We start from the raw sequence: 21,909 nt of genomic DNA on the forward strand, positions 1-21,909 counted from the left end.
TTGTTTTTTTTTTACTATCTCAAAGAAACCGATGCATTAATATAATATTTTATTTGTCAATAATGCCTAGAAGAGCTATCGATAGACAGAATCAAGAATTTATTATTTTGTAAGTTTGTTTTCATTAGTTAATTACACAGACATGAACATAATTAATATTGTTAATGCATTTTAGAAATGTCACTAATGGGACAAAGTCATTGACCAGAATTAAGATAAAAAATAATAATATTGACATTACTGCTTACAAACATTTGGTTATATATGTGGTGGGGTAAAGGTGGCAAGTTGCATGATAGTGTTTTATATTGTATTCCACTCAAATTTCTTTTTGTACTCATTTGTGGCAGTTCTGGGGAAATAATAACAGGAAATAGTAACAGAAATGTATTTATTTTGCACTTGTCTTTGGAATGTTGTTTAACTTTACCATTGCCAAACAACTCTTGAAAAAGGGTGAAATCCTTACCAGCTTTGGAAATGGGAAGGCCTTGTCATGAAACTGCGACATATTTAAGCTTAAACTACAGTCTCTAAACTAAAGGACACAGCCCCTGAATTGAGTCACAGTCAGTAGACTTCAAATTGCTTTACACATAAAACTCTGTATACAAGGAGTTCTCTATATATTAAAATATGAATTACATAGTATTACAGCTGGGCAGGAGCTAGCTCCAACATTAGTCATAAATACATATTGATCAAAATATGCAAGTATTCAAGAACTAAACGATTGAATGTATAATATTTGAAGTGAGTCACTTGACACTATAAATAAAAACTTTTTTATCAGATGGCGGTCTCTCTGTTGTAAGGGAGTGTTTTATATTCACAACATCCAGTCCAGTTATTGTTGATCTATAGTAATATAAGTTCAATTTGCTTCTTGTTTACTATTTCTCAGGATCAGTGGCTTGGCCACACAATGGATAGAAAGTCAAAACCTTGTTGTAGAATATGAACAGTATGTCAGCTACCGGTACGTTAGTGTTACTTTAGTCTTTCATGAGGATAACACATCAAATCACTGTTGTTTTTACTGAGTTACATAACATTTTCTCCTTTATTAATGCAATTATAAATGCAGGAATTGTGTTTTACTCTAACAAACAAAAACCTAATAACATTTTAATAAGTACTTGAAACAGTAGACTGTTACACTACTAGCCAAAATATATAAAAATATACATACAGTCTGTATTTTTTCCCCTCTGCATTGCAAGGTAAACAATCACATGAATCAAATATTGCATTGACGCTATACCTTTGAGTAAATAAAAGATGCCACAGGGATTCCAGCCACAAACCCATTTAACCCAGTAAATGTGGTTAACTTGTTGAAATTTACTTTGCATTCTGTAGATTTTCTTGGGTCGCTGACACAAAAATAGAAAGACGTTAATAATAAAATAGACTAACGTGTCGTTTTATTTTGAAGAGAACGGAAGTGGGTGTGCTGCTCTGCTCTGATTGGTCGTCACTATAAGGTCCCGCCTCTGTAGCAGCTTTGTGGCTAGCTAGTAGGAAGCTAGGCTGTTTTCCTGGTAGCCGCTCGAGGTTCTCGCCCGTCGCAGCTGAGCTCCGCCGCAGGAAAAATCGATCATTACGGCGGCAGTCCAGACTGATTATAGGTTACAGGTAGGGTTTCCCCAATTTCACGATATACAAAAGCCATTTTAAGCTAGCTAAAAACCTCACGTTTTTGAGTCTGGCAGCCGTGTTACTGTATATCAATCAATGGTGCGGCTAGCCGCGGTAACCGTGTTTATTTTTAGCAGCGCAACGTTAACAGACATGGGCGCCGTGTATTTGCTGAAGTCAGGCATTGAAAATGATACGATGCTGACAATTGGTGACTGCATTACACGAATATAAACATGCGATCTGCTGAAATGTGTTCCTGTAAAAACTAAGATGTTAATTTGACGTGTCCTAAGCACAGACATTAAGCTAAGGCCATAAAACAAGCTATTGTTATCATTTGATTGTGGTTGTGACTTTAATAAAGCATTAATGCACATGCAGCCAGTTGTGTGTAGCATGGTATTAAAAAATGTGATTAAATTGTGGTTGATTAACTTTAGCACTTTAGCATTAAGGAGATCAGGATTCTTAAGATAATGGCTGCATCAAAATAAACTGCAAACTACGGATCGTTCCTGATATCCCTGAATGCATCATACCGTCCGCATGTTTCCTGATCATATCTATTTACGTCATGTCACACAGGCCTCTGTCGCTTATCAGGCTCGTAGTGCCAGACTAAACTGACTGTCCATATTTTTGATGGTCGGCTTTTGTTAATCAGAAAAATCAGTAACCTTGATTTAAAAAAAAAAAACTCTCAACTCTCTATTATGTGTGGATTCCTGCTCTCAGATGGACCAGCAGGACCAGTCCTATATGTTTGCCAGTCTGAAGCGACCCCACTCGGAGCAGCTGCTGCAGGGCCTCCAGCTCCTGCGGCAGGATCATGAACTATGTGACATTGTCCTGCGCGTGGGTGACGTCAAGATCCACGCCCACAAGGTCGTGCTGGCCAGCATCAGCCCTTACTTCAAGGCCATGTTCACGGGCAACCTCTCGGAAAAGGAGACTTCTGAGGTGGAATTCCAGTGCATTGATGAAAGTGCTCTGCAGGTATGCCCGGGGGTTTGCAGATACCTTTTATTAAATAAGTGTACGATTGCAAATGCATATGTGACTGTTTATCCCCCCCCCCCCCCTTTCTAGGCCATTGTAGAGTATGCTTACACTGGCACAGTGTTTATCTCCCAGGAAACGGTGGAATCTCTGCTCCCGGCTGCCAACTTGCTCCAGGTTAAGCTCGTACTTAAGGAGTGCTGCTCCTTCTTGGAAAGCCAGCTGGACGCTGGGAACTGTATCGGCATTTCCCGCTTCGCGGAGACTTACGGCTGTCACGATCTGTGCCTGGCTGCGACAAAGTTCGTCTGCGAGAACTTCGAGGAGGTTTGCCAAACGGAGGCATTTTTTGAACTGACGAGGGCGGAGTTGGATGAAATTGTGTCCAATGACTGCCTTAAGGTTGTCACAGAAGAGACCGTATTCTACGCTCTGGAGTCGTGGATCAAGTACGACGTAACGGAGAGGCAGCAGCATCTGGCTCCGCTGCTGCACTGCGTTCGCCTTCCGCTCCTCAGTGTGAAGTTTCTCACCCGCCTATATGAAGCCAATCACCTCATACGAGATGACCATGCGTGCAAGCACCTGCTCAACGAGGCGCTCAAATATCATTTTATGCCCGAGCACCGTCTCTCCTACCAGACTGTGCTGTCGGCACGGCCCAGGTGTGCGCCGAAGGTGCTGCTCGCCGTGGGAGGCAAGGCTGGACTGTTTGCAACGTTGGAAAGGTAACACTAATAATACGGTGATACTTTTAAGCGATGGTGAGAAGAAAATCTATTTTGCCAAACGTATACATTGTCTATGTTTTTGCGGTCGTTTAAAAAAAAAATGCATCGCGTGTCTCTCTCTTTGCAGCGTGGAAATGTATTTCCCTCAGACGGATTCCTGGATCGGACTGGCTCCTCTCAGTGTACCTCGCTATGAATTTGGAGTGGCGGTACTCGACCACAAGGTCTACGTCGTGGGAGGCATTGCCACGCACATGCGACAGGGCATTAGCTATCGGAGGCACGAGAGCACGGTCGAGAGCTGGGATGCCGAAAGCAACACGTGGTCTTCGGTGGAGCCTATGGCCGAGTGCCGCAGCACGCTCGGGGTGGTGGTCCTGGCCGGGGAGCTTTATGCCCTTGGGGGCTACGATGGCCAGTATTACCTCCAGTCGGTGGAGAAATACGTCCCCAAGCTGAAGGAGTGGCAGCCCGTGGCGCCCATGACAAAGTCCCGCAGCTGCTTTGCCACTGCTGTGCTTGATGGCATGGTGTATGCGATTGGAGGCTATGGCCCCGCCCACATGAACAGGTACTGCCACCGAGAGCGTTTGCCGTTTATCACGGACGAATGTATTGTAAGCTGTGATGGGGAAGTTTGAGTAACTTTATGTGATCAAATAATGAAGCTTGACACTCATTTGCATTTCTGGGTGAATAAAATGCTCAATGTGTTGTACTATTTGGACGGCAACAGGTTTAAGGCTAGTTTGCGTGAGGAAAAATAAACGGCCCGAGTCTTTAGGTGCCCGTTTTCTGTGCTTGTTGTCGTATCTCTTCTCTGCACTATTCCGATGTGGCTGCGGACACCCACAGAGGTTTAAACACGCAGCCAACCTTTGTTTGCTTGTAGCGATGACCTTTGACCTTTAACTCATCTGTGGTGCTCAACCACACCTTTTTATAAATAGCCTTTGAACTTTGTGAGAAACATGCAGCTCTAGTAGTCCTAACATGGCTTTTTCCTCTCAAGGTCTCAAGTGAAAGCATGTTTAGTGTCGCTGAGGAAATGGCCAGGGTCCTGTTAATGAGTGAAGTGTGTGTGTGTGTGTGTGTGTGTGTGTGTGCGTGTGTGTGTTGCTGGTTAGGCCGCTGTTGTTGCCATGGCTCCCCAGAGAGCAGTGTCTCTGTTGCTTGTTTCTTTGACTCCCAAAGCCTCTCGGGAGAATGTGTTTGGACAGAAGGTCTTTGTGGACCACTTCCCTTCCCCGGTGGCTTTTATGTCGTCTCGTATTGCAAAACAATCCTTAATAGTGTTCCAGTTGCTGTCAAGGGGCTTGCTTGATTGGTCGACTTCATTATTTCACCAGACTTTGTGCTCGTTGCACGAGATGTGTGTGATCAGACAGTATATCGGTCTTCAGCTTGCAATATACAAAAATATCGCCCTGATTTTAATACTACGTTGTTGAGTTAGGACTGTACTTCTTTCAAAGGAGTGCATAAAATGTTTTGTATACCAGTGTATATATATATTTCAGACACATGACTAAATGTTGCATAGAGCTAACGACACTTTAGACTATTCTCAAGATTAATATTAATAGATGTAAACCACCATAGCTTTAGTTGTAATGTAAAAATCCAGTTCTGGATTTTCTGACTTGCTTATTTATTTGATTACTCGTCTTATCATCCTGGTGGGCTTGTTTTTAAGTTACTGTAGAGCTGAAAGATCAGATCAGTTTACATGTTCATTTATTTATTTATTGATTTAATTGTGTGTTTTTGTTGATTCTGCTCCATCAGCGTGGAACGGTACGACCCCAGCAAGGATGCCTGGGAAATGGTAGCCCCCATGGCAGACAAGAGGATCAACTTCGGCGTCGGCGTCATGCTCGGCTTTATATTTGTGGTGGGCGGACACAACGGCGTTTCACACCTGTCCAGCATTGAGAGGTTCGATCCGCACCAGAACCAGTGGACGGCGTGTCGACCGATGAATGAACCGCGCACTGGTGAGTTCCTCGTGTGTCAGTTTGCAGGATTCCGAAATGCTCACCATCGGGGTACATTGGGTGAGTGTGGACTTGTCTTGCAGGGGTGGGTTCCGCCATCGTGGACAACTACCTCTATGTGGTGGGAGGTCACTCCGGGTCATCTTACCTGAATACTGTCCAACGCTATGACCCCATCTCAGACAGCTGGTTGGACTCGAGCGGCATGATGTACTGTCGTTGCAACTTTGGCCTGACCGCCCTTTGACCCATGGCCCAGCCTGCTTGGACCCAATAAGTTAGATACAAGGACTTTTCTTTCTTGTTGTCTTCTCTTCCCTCCCCCCCACATGAAGATTCCCGAGGAGAGGCAGCCTGTTGGATGGATGGATGTGCCAGGTTTGCTGGGTGACCGCAGGAGGGGGGGGGGGGGGGCGACGACGACACTGCTTTACTGCTGCTGGACCACAACGAGGACTCTGAGCCATTTCCCAGAGGATCTTGCAAGAAAACCTTCGTTTCAAAAGTCTGTTACTTTGTAGACTTTGTGTTGTTGTTGTTGTTGTTTTTCCTTTGTCATTAATTTTGTTTACCACTTTCTTTTTATTTTTTTTCCCATGCTGCAAATGGAACCAATGTGTTCATGTTTTGCAGAACACACTGTAGATCGCTGGTGTATTTGTTTGATTGCGTGGTTGTTTGTATGCTTGAGGGTGACGTGCATGTCAGATAGGCTTGTTTGTTTTTGTTGTTGTGTGTTTGTGCAGAACTGATGCTCAGCAAACGCAGCCGTTCTGCTTCAAGTTCAGTGCTTCACGAAAAAGAAGTTAGAATCTTTTTTATATTTTCTCTTAAAGGGCTGCCTTTCTCTCTTGTAAATAGTTTAAATTAAATATAATTATGATCCGACACCCTAGTGCATTGTCTAAGTGTTTTCTGCACTGGGTCACTAATGTGTGTGCGTGTGTGTGTGTGTGTGTGTGTGGTTAATTTCTCAGTGTAGAGGTGAATACTGAATTATCCTTGCCACTTGTCTCTGCTCTGCAGCCAGCCATCTATCTAAACGTCACCGTCTTCTCAAGGTCTCGTCATGAACTCCCTGCCGCGCTTCTCGGTCCGCTTTGCACCCGTTTGTCTGCACACAATAGCAGCTGGTGCTATATTTAGGATTCAGGATTCAGCTGTTTGTCTGTTTGTGTGTCACTTAATTAGGTTAACCTCTGCTACATAAAGCATTAGATGCGTATTTAATTCATAAGCAATGAAATAGTGAACTGTAGTCACCCCCATCCTTGCAATAAAAAGTCAGTGCTAGTACAGTTTGAAACTTGGGCTAGCAAATTAGCATTATGCTTCTGTTTTTGATTTATTTAAAAGGAGCAGTCAAATGGGTCCTTATGAGCGTGCGTAATTGTCTGTGCCTGTTGGTGCAAAGTCGCCCTGAGCACCACCACGAAGCACGTGACCAGAGAAATTCCACTAATTCAGAGAGATTACTCTGAACTTCTTGCTTGTAAGCTCAGGTTTGAAGTACCAGTCGTCTTTTCCCAGCTTCATTCGAAGTAACAAGACACAACGTCCTCTCATGTTGGAGGTTGTTTCTTCTCGTCTACCGTCTCGTGTCCTGGGAGCAAACCCAGAGCGCTCCCTGGCGTTTGTGTCGAAGGGTCTTTCTCCCCAGGGGGGCACCAGACTAGGCGCGGTTTTGTTGCGTTGCTGTTCAAGTCTAGTTCGAGTTGCTTTGTGCACCGATGTTTGCACACGGGAGACTTGAGCCGAGTTCTGCAAACCCTTTGATGCATATTGTAGGTTGTGCATGTGTCCTAATCTCGGATGATGGCATTTAGGTAGCGCAATAATAATAAGACTTATGTTCTGTGTTTGTCTTTCAAAAGCCAAGGCATTTCATATTGCTGTAACAAGCCCAGAAGACGTGTCTGATTCACACTAATGTACAATGCAGCATCCATACAGTACCATAAATAATTCTTATTAGAGATTCAGCATATATTGATGGATTTCTCATGTATTTATGGCCAAATTTGGGGGAAGTTTGTTTATAAATCTTTATGTAAACACTAGATGGGTCACCTTCCGTTTTACCGTTTGTAAAGTGATCATTTACACAACTATCTACGATGAGACCTTTAATTATCTTTGCCTTGCAAATCGGTCAGGGTACTGCTGGTGAGAGATTTGGTGTCCCCGTATAAAGTACGCTCATTGTTAATGCTGGTTTAGCCAGGCCTATTTTTGATTCATCATTGTTTTGTCTAAGTTGCGTAACTTGTTTTTTTTTAATCTTTCTAGACTTTGCCAGTCGACAACCACAGCACAAATCACGCAGGCGTACCTTTGTGCTGCTGCTGTCACCGCTCTGTACAATTGTCACTATTACTCTCATGTTTACAGATCGGCATCTCTTCAAAATGCATTAATCTGCAAAAGAAAGGAAGTAGGTGATGCATTTTTTTTTTCATGGCCGAACCAATATCATGTTTTTGCCACCGCTCTCACCAAAGTGCTTTTTCAGAGAAAGCAGATGGATGACTAACGCCTGGTCTGCAGTAGACTGCCACTCTCTGTGTGTGTGTGTGTGTGTGTGACTGATAAATGCTTTGAGACCGATGTCAATGTTCGCCAAACGACCGCTCTGCTTCTTTTACTTTACCGTTATGCGTCTGGAATGAGTTGATGACCTTGAGTTTTATATCCTGTGGATTAATACTGGAAGTACAAGATAACCGTAGGTGTAGAAAACAAGTAGCGTTTCACATTTGATCATGTTTCGATTGAAGACATTTGTCAGTTTGTGTGGTGCAAGTTGTACCCGGTTTAAAATAAATGCCTGCCTTAAAAGGTGCCGTTTGCTTTTGTGCGACTCCACATCCATACGGAGCGCAAAGAGGGACGAAATGAATCAAATACAGTTGTGTACTTAAAAATATTTGTATTATAAAGACAGTCTCGGCATATACAAACAGGCATAGAAAGCCAATCACGGCTTCCATGAACTTGGCGGAGGCACTGTGTGTGTGATACCAGGAAGTCTGGGGTTAAAACAGTCATTTGAATACACGATCGCTGCATTAAGGACTGCAGTGTGTGCTGAGCTAGCGTTGCAAGATCTATGAATGGACATGCAGGCAGCTTGGTGCCCTTAAAACCAAACTAGCCTGCGATTAAAACGTCTTCTGGACCGGTTTGGGCCACGCAAAGACAATCATTCACACCTATGGACAATTTAGTGCGACCAATTTGGTGGAGGGAGGAACCCGGAGAGAACCCCCCGCAGACACGGGGAGAACATGCAAACTCCTCACAGGACCTGTGACCTTTCTTGTTGGGAAGCAACTGCGCTCACCACTGCGCCACCGTGCTGCCCAAACAATTAAGACATCTTAAACAACACAACTTTAACATGATATTCTTGGCCTTGTTTGATTCTGTGTCACAGACAACAGTGTAAATAGATAAAAAACATGTTTTAACAATGGTCTGATGTGCATAAATATAAAATGAAACTGTCAAATTGTGCACCTTGTCGGGAAATGCGCTACACACTCTTGCCACGTATGCAAGACTGCTGAACACTTTGCACTTCCTAACACTGAGGTCCCTTTAACAACCATGGCAGTCGCTCTACTTATATTTATGCACATCAACCCAGAACTATTATAGTCCATTACATTCTTGGATTCCAAGCGTGCGCATAAAGGATCACTTCTCAATCTCGGTAAGCTTCGCGCAAGCATTCGGGTGAGAGATCAATTGAAGAAGACGTGATTACAGCGAAGCCCTGCCCTCCTCCAGTGTGACGAAAGAATCCTCGGAAGGGCGGATGAAACGCTTTCGCTCTCGAGGTTGGAACGAAAACCAGATCCTCGTCGAGAGGGGTTCACTTGTTGGAGGCGCGGATGTAGACCAGAGAGGAGAGCAGCAGGAGCTCCGGCGGCTTGTGCAGCAGGATCAGATTGTTGCCCCTCAGGCCGTCGTAGTGCATCCAGCAGCCATCTATCTGGAAGGCTGAGGAGTAGTGATGCTCCTCCTTGTTGAAAAGTGTGGCGCCCTCCAGCGAGTACCTGCGGACAAAAACAAAAAGAGCTCTCGTACTGTCCGCGGACGTTTTTCCATTTGTTCTAGGAGCTAATTGAAATCAAAGACATCAATCGATACCTGATAATGAGAATAACAATAAATCGGAATGATTTGCACCATCATGTTTAACCTCCTGCGAGGTTAAACATTTAGCGTCTTGTGTTATTTAAGCACAGTCACGTATAGCGAGCCCACAGAAACACGCGCCTCACCTGGTTTGGCAGAGCGCGAGATGGTAGGGAACGTAGGACAGTTCTTCTGACTTCCACTGCTGCATGTTAAGAATCACAAAGGGCGGCGGTCCACGGCGGAAAACCCTCTGGGAGAATTCCCGAAGACCGTCACATCTGTTCAAAAGAAAACAGGAATTTGCCAAGGAAGTGGGCTAAAATAAAAAAAAAAAAAAAAGGACGTAGAACATGAACAGCTTCCCTGTGTCTCACCCCAGCTGTGAGCAGAGTAGAATCTTGGGGCAGAAGAACTCATCGACAGCTGACTGGATGGGGTCGCTGTGAGGCAGCTCGTGAGCAGGGCTGGAGGGGAAAGTGTAAGAGAAATAAGACAACAACCCTGATACCATCCAATAACATTTTGCTAACTTTGACTGCCTGTTATGTGAAAGAAAAGTCAACGTAATGAAACAAGACTTGTGGAGAAACGACAGATGAGTGACCGCTGTGTTGGAAACGTGTAACAGCGTGCTATATGAACCGGCCCATTACTGCTGTACAGTGGTGCCGTCGGACACGGAATATCTAGTGTTAATATAAATATAAAATATAGAGATATTAGTCTTTATGAAAGTATTTATTTCAACAAAAGTATCGATATTCCACATTTTTTTATGGCTTATTTATTACAAGTAAAGATTCTTATGTTTGCTTAACATTTTATCACAGCCATCGTATGATGATAATAATGATTGATTACTCAGGGGGTCGGGTTAATCACAAATAATGACATCTGTGCTATTTTAATTTAAACCCATGAATATTTAGCGAATAGCCTTCTATTAACTTGAATATTATTGATCATTATATTATGGGGTGGATATTTGTTTTATTAAAATTTTGTTCAATTAGTCAATTAACAGATTCAACTTATTAAAACAAATTTAATGTGAGATTTTACTGGGGACAACAGATCAATACTGGGGGGGGGGGCATGTGCACCCAAATTACAAGCATAGATAGTTAAAAGGTGAATGAAGCCCATTCTAGGAAGGAGCTGAAGAGTCCGTAATATCCAAGCGTTGACATGGGCGTCCTCCATCAGGACGTTCTGACGCTCAGAATCTCTGCTAATAGTTCACGGGGTGAGCGCCCCCCTTTGAGGCATCTCGATATTACACTGCCCACGTGCAGCATAATACCTGATGCTGATTGTTGTCTGGACAAGCTCTTGGAAACGGGCCGGGCAGCTCCCCTTGGTACACAGGCACTCTTGCATGGTCGACATGAGGTTCTCCAGGTTCTCCGTGAAGTTCTCGTGCTCGTTGCCGAACAGGTCGATCTCAAGGGCCGCCTGGTGGATCTCGGAGCGGTACTGTCTTTTAGACATCCTGTCCCAGATCCACAGCATCTTCACCGTGGTGTAGTCGCAAGAGTCCATCAGGAAAAGGAAATGCTCCACGAACTGCTTGCCCAGGAAGGCAGCCAGCTCCTGGGGGAAGCTCCGGTTGTCCCGGAGAATCACGTACAGGATCATGAGGAAGCCGTCGATGGTGCACGTGTTTTTCAGGTTGATTTTGACGTACAGAGGCGTGCACGACACAGCCTTCCGTCCCGCTTTGATGGCGAAGACGCCACCCCAGGGAAGCACAGGCCTCCAGAAGGCGCGGTCCTCTTCTTCAGCATTGCTGATGGACGCACGAATTTCCTCAAACAGCGTCTTTGACCTAACGGGACATATTCAGACGAGTCAGACAGAGAATCGTTCTAACGTGGATGAGGTTTTAAGTTCTTGCAGTGATGGATTCTGGCTTTTTTCTTTTTGTTTTTAACCTATTTAACGTTGAAGCTGTGCAAATATATCTCGGAAAAAAACAAAAACAAAGCCATGCACTGACGGGTTGCGTGTAATGATAGCCCAGAGTTTTGCGAGTTTAAAAAACATAACTTGCTGCCATCTACTTACCTTTCGACGTGGAGATTGTTGGCCGTGTTAGCAATTAGCTTTTGGAGGTCTTCGGTGTCGTCCAAAACACAGAATCGACTCTCCATAGTTCCTTGTATTTCTTCATGTCTTGCAGCGGACCTTAAGTATCTATGTGCACTTCTGGGTCAACATATGAATTGTGACATTTGTAGGAAATATAGAATAATCTCGCTCACGTTAGCTTGGCCTCATAAAAACACTATTTTGTTTTTTAAAAACAGATCATCTCAGTGTAAATACGGTGCTGCCCCCTGCTGGCTCGACCCGGTTACATCCCTCCTGGGTGGGACAACAACGTCTGGAACGATTGGCTGAGAGGTTCTACATGCGTGTTGTAGAGATTATGTGATTGGTTATCACGGCTCAGCGTCACTATGTCGTCATACCTTCTTACGTCGTTAGTGTCTACGTTCAATCCTATTCCGGAAACTAAATACGCTATTCTTCAAAGGGAAAGTCAGATTGTTTTTAAAGGAGCTTCAAAGTTTTCGGACGGGACTTTCTGGATCAAAAGATGTCAGCTCAAATTATAAATGGGAAAGCGGTTTCATCGTAAGTTTCACTACATTTGTTCATTCTCAAATAATGAAATAGGTGTAATAACGAACACGTGACTGTTGCTTCGCTCATTATGCTGCTAAGTAGCCATAAGTTTAGAATTACCTACTAGTTGCAACTGTCCACGTGAAAGATGTGCCAGGTGATTTACGTTGTATGGGACATGTGTTTGCATTTATGTAGATGAATGTTCGAATATTATTTGATGGAATGAAGGATGGTAAATCTTGCAGTGTTACGTAAAGACACTGCTGACCTTTGCCCTGTTATTACAGTGGAAGGCTCATAAAACTTTGATATGCAAAAAAAAAAAAAAAATATATGAATCTGCATGCAAAACAAGTTTCATGTTTCATTTCCCACCTCGGTTAATAAAAGTGTAACTCATTAACCAACAGAGCAAATATATGTTGCAAGCATATACTTATTTGCACGTACAAGTCAAATAAGTATATGCTTAGTTCAGTTTAAAGCTCGATAAAAGTGATCGTTCTGGACAAGCCTCACTGATCAGCCCCACAACTCAAACTGTTATCTATTATTGGCATAATTGATACAATGGAAGCGCAACAAAACCAGAATTAAGACATCCCAAAATGATTTTATGTTACAGGAAGATTTGTTCATTTGTAAAAAAATAAATAAAAATCCCAAACATGATGATCACGTCAAAGAAGGTTCTCCTCTGCCTGTAGAAAGGCTGTTTATTGGCTTTTGAACACCCGTCGTTTGTAGAAATTGTAAATAAATATGTTCTTATTTACCATAATAGGACACACTGATGGATGAATTGTTGTGAGAGGAATCTTTTTGGAATATAAAGCTCTATTGTTTCAATGCCACAAGGTCAATAGCACTCTGGAGGTCACGTGAATGGCGGTCCAAATTGGTGTCATTCCGTTGTGTCACGCGGCCATAATCAGTAGTAACGTGGCGTCTTCCATCACTGCTGATGCGACAAAGGCGCTTTGTGTTAAATGCAACCAGCAGTCAGTCGTTGGAGCATTTACAGTACCTCTGCCCTTCTTCTGAGAATAAAAAATTCACTTGTCTTTTCATTTAATTTTTCTTTTGGCAGGCAGGTGAGGGAGCGTCTAAAGAAGGATGTCGAGCAGATGAAGCTTCAGGACCCCAACTTTAGACCTGGTCTTGTGGTTTTACAGGTTAGCATAAGATAAGGAACATTTCCTATATTGTGGGGTACATTTTTGGGATGTTTTGCCAGCTACATTTTGGTATTTACTTTGTTGTTGCACGCCACATGGCGATATGAAGGTAAGTATTTTGATCCTGTGTGTGTCATTGTCCCTCCCCTCATGATAAGATGGAGTGTAGATAGATACTTTTAAGTGCTCGGTCATGATTTATTTATATGGTAGAGGGCCTGTTCTTCCATACGCACAGGTTAACTGATGCTGTTTGTCATCGCAGGTTGGAGATCGCGATGATTCAAATCTGTACATCAGCATGAAGCTCAAAGCAGCGGCAGAGGTACAAAGATCATTTCCTGACAAACAATATGTCCTCCTGCTATAACAGTCCAACCCAAAACCGTAGCGTGATCTTGTTTGTCTTGTGCCCAGATTGGAATCAATGCCACACATTTGAGACTTCCCAAGACGGCCACCGAGGAGGAGGTGAGAATGGATAGAAAAGCATCACCACACTTAACAGATGATTTTAAATCCAGTAAGACATGAGTAAGGTTTGGGATTCTCAGTTCTGCTGGTGCCATTATATAAACAAACTATATAAACAAACAGGGTCTATCGGGTAAAGGAAGCCCCCAAACTGCACGAGTTTCATGTCTGGATGTTCGCAGGTTCTTCACAGCGTCGCAGAGGTGAATGAGAACTCATCCATCCACGGCCTCATCGTGCAGCTGCCTCTAGACTCTATCCACGCCATAAACACAGAGAAGGTCACCAACTCGGTCGCCGCAGAGAAGGATGTAGACGGGTGGGCACAGACATAAAAAAAAAAAAAAACGATCTCTACGCCTGGAGTCTGTTTCTCGCTTTCTTTGAGTCTTATGGTGAATTTGCTGCATTCATTGTGTGCTGGCACACTTTCAGGCTGACCAGCATAAATGCAGGGAAGCTGTCTCGTGGGGACTTGGGCGACTGCTTCATCCCCTGCACGCCGAATGGCTGCATGGAGTTGATCAAACAGGCTGGTACGCACACCTTTCAAACACCTACACTGCGAGAGTGTGCAACAAAGACCTGCTTGAGGTCGGCGGCTGATGGACGGATGAAATGCTTCTCTGCAGGCGTGTCTCTGGCAGGGAAGAGAGCCGTAGTGATTGGTCGCAGTAAGATCGTGGGCGCGCCGATGCATGACCTGCTGCTGTGGAACCACGCCACCGTCACCACCTGCCATTCTAAAACGGCCGATCTCCCCGGAGAGGTACATCAGTAGCGCCTCGACCCAACCCAGCATTACAGCCCACCCGGAACACGTTCATCCCACGTGCGCACGATGTCCTCTGGATTGTCCATCGGTGTTTGTGTCCAGGTGGGCAAAGCAGACATCCTGGTCGTCGGCATCGGGAAAGCGGAGATGGTGAAAGGAGAGTGGATCAAGAAGGGAGCGGTTGTCATCGACTGCGGCATCAATCACATTCCAGGTGGGAATCTCCAGCTCGGGTGACAATCAGAAAACAAATTCAAAAGACCATTTTATCACGGCATTCAGAGTTTTCTCTCTTTCTCTTTCAGATGAGACGAAGCCAAGTGGGAAGCGGGTTGTGGGGGATGTCCACTATAACTCGGCCAAGGAGCAGGCGGGCTTCATCACTCCTGTGCCTGGTGGTGTGGGACCCATGACGGTCGCCATGCTGATGGCGGTAAGCTCCATCTATACTAAAAACTTCATGTCGACGCAATTTGAGCTTCCCATTGTGAATGTTTTAAAAAAAATAATTATAGAAATGTTTAATGACGCGCATGAGAGAAACAAAAACCATGCCTGTGTTTGTGTGCAGAACACCGTGTTGAGTGCGAAACGTTTCCTGGAGAGCCACCAACCAGGAAAGTGGAACATTTCTTACACCAAACTCAACCTCCAGAAGCCGGTGCCAAGGTTTGTCATCTCACGGATTTGTTGATTTTAGTTATCAACGTTCAAATGAGCTGGTTTAATTCACTACCTCGGACCTGAATGCGTTCTTTATCCTGTAGTTTTTGCCGTCTTCCACCGGTCTGCAGGTTAATAAAGTTTATTTTTATTTTTTTTACGTCTTGTATTTTTACCTCCTGACAGTGACATCGTGATTTCTCGCTCCTGTGTGCCAAAACACATCGACCATCTGGTAAGGGAGGTCGGCCTGCTCTCTGACGAAGTGGAGCTCTATGGCAAGACGAAAGCCAAGGTCCAACTGAGTGTCATGAAGCGCCTGCAGGCTCAGCCAGACGGCAAATACGTGGTGGTCACTGGGTATGACGTTAGCACTGTTTGCTTGATCGACGGTATTGATTCACAGTCGGTGTGGATCAATGCGTCTGTGTCAAAGTCTCTTTGGGGGCAAAATAAATAAATTACGCTGTGTTTTAAGTGTCTTTTTTTGTAAAAGCGTTAACAAGAGCTGCTTATGTTATTAAAATTGATTAAATTAAAATGTATGGCCCTGCTGATGAAGACTTTCTCTCTGCAGCATCACACCCACCCCTCTGGGTGAGGGGAAGAGCACCACCACCATCGGCCTGGTGCAGGCCCTCGGAGCCCACATGAAGCTCAACGTGTTCGCTTGTGTCCGACAGCCTTCTCAGGGTCCCACGTTTGGCATTAAAGGTGAGCTTTGGACTTTTATGCAGACGGTGAGGGGCTACAGGCAGCTGAAGTATAGATCCGTACGTCACCGTGCCGGGACGTGAATGTGTAGTTCTATCCTCTGCCTGCAGGTGGCGCTGCAGGAGGTGGATACGCTCAAGTCATTCCTATGGAAGAGGTACTCCGCTGCTGCTTCAAGTCAGAAACTGTTAACCAATACAAAGGGCAAGGAGAGCATTTCATTGATCGATCTATTCATTTTAGTTCAACCTCCATCTCACCGGAGATATTCATGCCATCACTGCGGCCAACAACTTGGTGGCTGCGGCGATTGACGCTCGCGTGTTCCACGAGTCCACACAAACTGACAAGGTGGGAGCTTCATTTTATCTAGGATGATTAAATATATATATATATAATCTCTGTGAGTGAAGTAATGGATTGTGAGTTTACTCTCTATATGCATCCTCAGGCTCTGTATAACCGTCTGGTCCCACTCATTGGGGGAGAAAGGAAGTTCTGCCCCATCCAGATCAACAGACTAAAGGTAAAGTTTAGAGTTAGGTCGGTTTAGAGTTAATTCACTCCAGGGAATGAAGCACATTCACTGTTTTTTATTTTGTTGTGTAGAGACTGGGCGTAGAGAAAACTGACCCCTCGACTCTGTCCGAGGAAGAGATTACCCGCTTCGCCCGCCTGGACATTGACCCGAGCGCCATCACCTGGCAGAGAGGTGAAGCGCAGAGACGTCTCGTTAAATCAGCTGTCTAGTTACTCGATAAGTCGCTGGGCTTTATGTGCCGCCCCTAAACCCCACATCTGCTCTTCATTTATCAATTCAGTGTTGGATACAAATGATCGATTCCTCAGGAAGATCACCATCGGCCAGTCACCAACTGAGAAAGGATACACAAGAGAGGTGAAGACACGTAGTTCAAAGTGAATAGATTGTGACCCAAAAGTGCAAGAAAAGATTCACAATGTAATTTAATGCTAACATTCTCTAGTTGCTCAATTACATCTTGCGACGCGAACTTAAACAGAGGTTCAAGTCAGTTATCGGTGCAGCCAATATTTATTATCCCTTCCGAACAAGATGCATTAAAACAGGCATTATTTGAACCACCTAAAACCAGATGGATTCTCCTTTTTTTCATTGGAGGAACGTCTGTTGAACCAGAATCACGTACATCATGAGATAATATGCTGTGTCAGGTGTCTGGGTCCAGACAAACGGATTCCCTTCTCTGCATCGGTGGTGATAAAGAGGAACAAACACTCTTTCTCTGTGCTACAGGCCCAGTTTGACATCACAGTGGCCAGTGAAATCATGGCGGTGCTCGCCCTCACCAGCAGCCTGGAGGACATGCGTCAGCGCCTGGCCAAGATGGTCGTGGCCACGAGCCGCGGCGGACAGCCCGTCACCACCGAGGACCTGGTCGGTGGTCTGGACTCTCCTCCAGGACGCGATGAATGCCTTGGGTGGTTGAAATGAGGCTTCTGTCACATTCTCCCTCTCTCTCTCTCTCTCTGCAGGGGGTGAGCGGCGCTCTAGCTGTGCTGATGAAAGATGCCATCAAGCCAAATCTGATGCAGACGTTGGAGGTGGGTGAATTATTAACAAAAACAACAACAAAAGAGCTTTACGAAACAAAATCATAGCTCTCAGATTGTGAACTGGATTAGGAGGAGTATGTTTGTTTATAATTTTAGGACTCAAAAGAACATGGATCGTTTTCGGGCGGTTTTAAAAAGGGCTCCGCTTATGCCCTGACAGTCCAAACCTTGCATAGCCGAGTTAGTGCCTTGAGTTGTGTGTGAATTGTCTGAATCTGCAGGGAAATCCTGTATTTGTGCATGCCGGCCCATTTGCCAACATCGCCCATGGCAACTCGTCCATCCTGGCTGATAAGATAGCTTTGAAGCTGGTGGGACCAGAGGGGTTTGTTGGTAAGTGGAAATGAGAAGATGGCTGGGTAGCGTGTTCCTTCGTGGCTTTTTGACCGATCGTTCTGGCATGTAGTGTGAGGGAGACGCTTTATATAGCGTCTCATGTCATTCTTACAATGACTAATGTCCGCTTTGTCTCACCGCCCCAGTGACCGAGGCCGGTTTCGGGGCTGACATCGGCATGGAGAAGTTCTTCAACATCAAGTGCCGCTACTCGGGCCTGAGACCCCATGTGGTGGTGCTGGTCGCCACGGTCCGTGCTCTGAAGATGCACGGCGGAGGACCGACGGTGAGTTTGCTTCAGGGCGTGACGGCCCAATCAATCGATTGATGTGATTTTTAATTCACTTCAAACATGTCACATTTTGCTCAGGTCGCCGCTGGGATGCCACTGCCAAAGGAATACATTGACGAGGTAAGTGCAGGAACGGCCATGTTGTTTTTACATGTTAAATGATGCTGTTCTGTTGGGGTGAGGTAAGCCAAGTTGTGTGTTAGACGTGTCCGCACGAGCCGCAGCGCCGCGCCTGTATGAAACCTCGACGCAGACGGAGAGCTCTTGTGTTAATCAACCTCCTCATGAGATATGGAGATGAGTTTAAGTATCTTCGCTTTTCCAGAACCTGGAGTTGCTGGAAAACGGCTGCAGCAACATGAAGAAGCAGATCGAGAATGCACAACACTTTGGCGTGTCGGTGGTGGTGGCTGTAAACGCGTTCAAGTAAGGGATGCATGAAGACACAGTGGGGGAATGTACTAAAGACGGCCGCATGATGTGATAAAACACTGATGAATTCACCCGACAACAAAGCGTGATGATGCTCTGTGGTCAGTCCAACATTTACGTGATCAGTGGCGGCGCCTTTTTAATATCCATATTTTTTTGGTGTAAATTACATATTTTTATTCGCTGCACCGCGGCAGGGGTCGTGTGTTTGTCCGTCCGTCCGTCAGTGATTATCCGGAAGAGATCCTGGATAATGGAGCAGTTTGAAATTTACTGTAACGTTGCAGTCAATGGAGCTTCAATTTTGACACAGTCATGTAGGATGGTGCAGCCTCTGAGGCGGCACGGGCCGAGCCCGGACAAATGCAGGGGGTTGCCAGAATTAAGCATGCAATCGACTCGTAAGTTAATAAATTGTCTGTGTTCCTACTTTTACGTGTATTTCTTGTTCTTGCTTTTAATTTGAAGGGGTCTGTGCCTGGGTACGTCTAACGCCTTATATTCCTCTGACTCGTCTTGCAGGACAGACACTGGGGCTGAGCTGGACTTGGTCTGCAGCGTGGCCAAAGCCGCCGGCGCTTTTGACGCCGTGCGCTGCACCCACTGGGCTGAAGGGGGCGCCGGTGCAGTGGCCCTCGGTGAGGCAGTTCAAAGGGCATCTGAGGCCCCAAGCAACTTCAAGTTCCTCTATGATTTAGAGGTATGGACCATCTTATGGCCCGCCATTGTTTTTATAGCGGAGGCCGAGTGCATGAGTGGGTTCGCCATTAAATGTGTACGTTATTGTTTGTTCTGTGAAGGGAATAAAAGGATCAGGCATGCTGAAGGCATGCTAAACAAATATAAAACTTGCTTCACATATTTGAGTCCTAAACTCAACCAAGTGCTGAAATGTGTTACTTGCAATTATTTAGTCAACTATAATTAGCTAAAGGACGACGTTTACTGCAATCTGTCTGTTTCTATTTCCGCTTTAGCTCCCTATTGCTGACAAGATACGAATAATCGCCCAGAAGATCTATGGCGCAGATGATATTGAGCTTCTTCCTGAGGCTCAACATAAGGTGGAGCTTTACACCAAACAGGTCAGTTTTTTTGTGTTTGTTCCTGTAGTTGGTCCTGATCTCGTTTCTCGTGGGGAAGTGCGTCATAACTAGAGATGCAGCATGCTTGAAGGACCGGTTCATAAATATTTTCCTCTCCGCTCACCTCAGGGTTTTGGAAATCTGCCCATGTGCATGGCGAAGACTCATCTGTCACTTTCTCATGAAGCGGATAAGAAGGGTGTTCCCAAAGGATTCGTCCTGCCCATCAGAGATATTCGTGCCAGTGTCGGCTCCGGCTTCCTCTTTCCATTGGTTGGCACGGTGAGCGTTCAGGTTCAGCGAACCCAACCTGTCTAGTCACATTTGTGAAGCAGGTTCCTGTTTGGGGAGGCGTGGCTCTTCAGTGCCTCACAGCTACAAACGGCCAAACCGCGGACACGCCTGCATTTCCTGCACCGTTTAGAAATTGAATTGTCATACTTGGTCAGCTCTGCTGTAGCCTGTCTGTCCTTGCAATATGCAGCAGCAAATATGACTTCTTATGTAATGACTGACTATTAATGATTAATTTATTGTTCTTAACAAATGACCTTAAATTGCACACACAGAAATGGTCACAACTGTTATTATTTTGTCTGTGCAGAATGCATGTGCGGCTGTACACTCGGCTTGTGTAACAGTGGATGAATGGCTGGAGCCGACTTTATGTACGGTCATAAGAAACTCGTGCTCTGCCTCTTAGATGCCCACCATCCCTGGTCTGCCCACCAGGCCTTGTTTCTACGACATCGACCTGGACCCTGAGACCGAGCAGGTCAGCGGTCTCTTCTGAAGCAGAAGTCTGCAGCAAGTGTGATGGTGAGGACGATGGGTAAGACATGCAGATACCTGTCTTACACTGGAGTCACTGATGGTCTTTGCATTTTTTTCCTGTTTAGTCAGAGCACTGATGAAATGTACCTGAAGCTCCTGGAGTCTGCTGCTGCTGCTGCTGCTTTCATTTCTTTTTCACTTCTTTAATTTGAATTTGTTGTTCAGTAAATCAAGAACACAATCAGTCAGCACAGATCATTCCTGTAATGATCAAACTGCTTTGTGACTGAGTGTGATTAGACTTATAGATCTGGATGTGGTTATAAGTCAGTTACATTTCTTGTTGCACATCCCAGAAACCCAAAATGGCCTGGACAGTGTCAGGTCTGTATTAACTACCGGTACTTGTGTATATTTTGCGTGCACTAAACCATCATCTCCTTTACTGTAACTATAGGATAAATGTCTGCATAAATCTGAGCGTAATTAATCCCCTTTTGTGCAATGATTTATATTGTTTTTAGTCTTTGAGAAATCTTGACTTTTTAATGTTTTGCCTTTGTCTTGTAAATTTCTCTTAAAGTTTCAAACAAAGCCTGAATGGTCTCGATGCTGTGAAGTTGTTAACTTCACATATGGAGCTACAAATGTTCACAATCTTTCAGTGCATTTGAATGAGTAAACTGTAAACCATTCATGACTTTTCTGGATTATTTTATTGCATATGTGATTATTTCTTTACAATCATCAGAAAATGTTAATTCATGGATTTCTTCATCATTTATTACCAGCCATGACTTTAGGGACTTTTACGACCACATTTGGGACTTTTGCGACCACCTTTTGGACTTTTACTACCACGTTTGGGACTTTTCCCACCAGATTTGGAACTTTTCCCACCACGTTTGGGACTACGTTCACGATTCTTTTTTCCTTTTTCCTTTTTCTTGCCTTGTCCATGCTCAGAATGGCATTTTCCATCCTGTGAACGATTATGGAAAATGAAGATGAATTAAGAAGGAATTAAGTACTGCTTAATGAAACAGCCAATGAGGCAAAAATGAAATAAAAACTATTTAGGAAGACAAATATCTTGCCTCATCTGTGTCGGAGCTTGAGCAGCTTGAGCTTGAGCCCTTGTCATCCTTCGTTTCATTGTAATATAATAAAACAGGAAAGTAGATTAAATAGACATTTTCATACTGGTAAACAATGAAAGAGCCGTAAGGACACAAAATAACTCACCTCCGAGCCTATAATTTGAGAAAAAATAAATACAAATAATTAAATGACAGATCATTCAAACATAGAGTATCTGATACACTTAAATATGACAGAAGTAGTAATTATATTACACAATACTATTCAAAAGTTTATAATTGCTTGTCATAAACACTTGACTTAAAAGGAGTGCGCTATTTGTCAAAGGTTGTCCACAC

General features: G+C 44.5%; 3 protein-coding genes across 3 annotated transcripts; 2 read left to right on the forward strand and 1 right to left on the reverse strand.

Annotated features, from left to right (window-relative positions):
- Positions 1 to 1,601: 1,601 nt before the first annotated feature.
- LOC137907896 (kelch-like protein 28) lies at positions 1,602 to 5,618 on the forward strand. The gene is made up of 6 exons (XM_068752257.1): positions 1,602 to 1,638; positions 2,380 to 2,640; positions 2,734 to 3,371; positions 3,502 to 3,945; positions 5,163 to 5,371; positions 5,455 to 5,618. The coding sequence occupies exons 2-6, from the start codon at positions 2,380 to 2,382 to the stop codon at positions 5,616 to 5,618; spliced, it is 1,716 nt and encodes a 571-aa protein (XP_068608358.1). The 5' UTR covers positions 1,602 to 1,638.
- A 3,630-nt stretch (positions 5,619 to 9,248) lies between these two features.
- Positions 9,249 to 11,673, reverse strand: c18h14orf28 (chromosome 18 C14orf28 homolog). Its single transcript, XM_068752401.1, has 5 exons — positions 11,585 to 11,673; positions 10,821 to 11,345; positions 9,892 to 9,981; positions 9,661 to 9,795; positions 9,249 to 9,432 (listed from the first exon to the last, which is right to left on the reverse strand). The coding sequence occupies exons 1-5, from the start codon at positions 11,668 to 11,670 to the stop codon at positions 9,249 to 9,251; spliced, it is 1,020 nt and encodes a 339-aa protein (XP_068608502.1). The 5' UTR covers positions 11,671 to 11,673.
- Positions 11,674 to 12,119: 446 nt separating this feature from the next.
- Positions 12,120 to 20,546, forward strand: mthfd1b (methylenetetrahydrofolate dehydrogenase (NADP+ dependent) 1b). Its single transcript, XM_068751646.1, has 27 exons — positions 12,120 to 12,157; positions 13,242 to 13,326; positions 13,595 to 13,654; positions 13,747 to 13,800; positions 13,986 to 14,122; positions 14,239 to 14,339; positions 14,436 to 14,572; positions 14,681 to 14,792; positions 14,884 to 15,011; positions 15,150 to 15,247; positions 15,428 to 15,601; positions 15,819 to 15,955; positions 16,066 to 16,112; positions 16,199 to 16,306; positions 16,407 to 16,481; positions 16,565 to 16,667; positions 16,777 to 16,853; positions 17,232 to 17,372; positions 17,471 to 17,539; positions 17,773 to 17,884; positions 18,034 to 18,173; positions 18,258 to 18,299; positions 18,505 to 18,605; positions 19,134 to 19,311; positions 19,589 to 19,696; positions 19,826 to 19,978; positions 20,400 to 20,546. Exons 1-27 carry the CDS (start codon positions 12,120 to 12,122, stop codon positions 20,487 to 20,489), a joined length of 2,805 nt encoding a protein of 934 aa, XP_068607747.1. The 3' UTR covers positions 20,490 to 20,546.
- Positions 20,547 to 21,909: the final 1,363 nt, after the last annotated feature.

The sequence above is a fragment of the Brachionichthys hirsutus genome, chromosome 18, assembly GCF_040956055.1.
Source record: "Brachionichthys hirsutus isolate HB-005 chromosome 18, CSIRO-AGI_Bhir_v1, whole genome shotgun sequence".
In the NCBI taxonomy this organism is placed as follows: domain Eukaryota; kingdom Metazoa; phylum Chordata; class Actinopteri; order Lophiiformes; family Brachionichthyidae; genus Brachionichthys; species Brachionichthys hirsutus.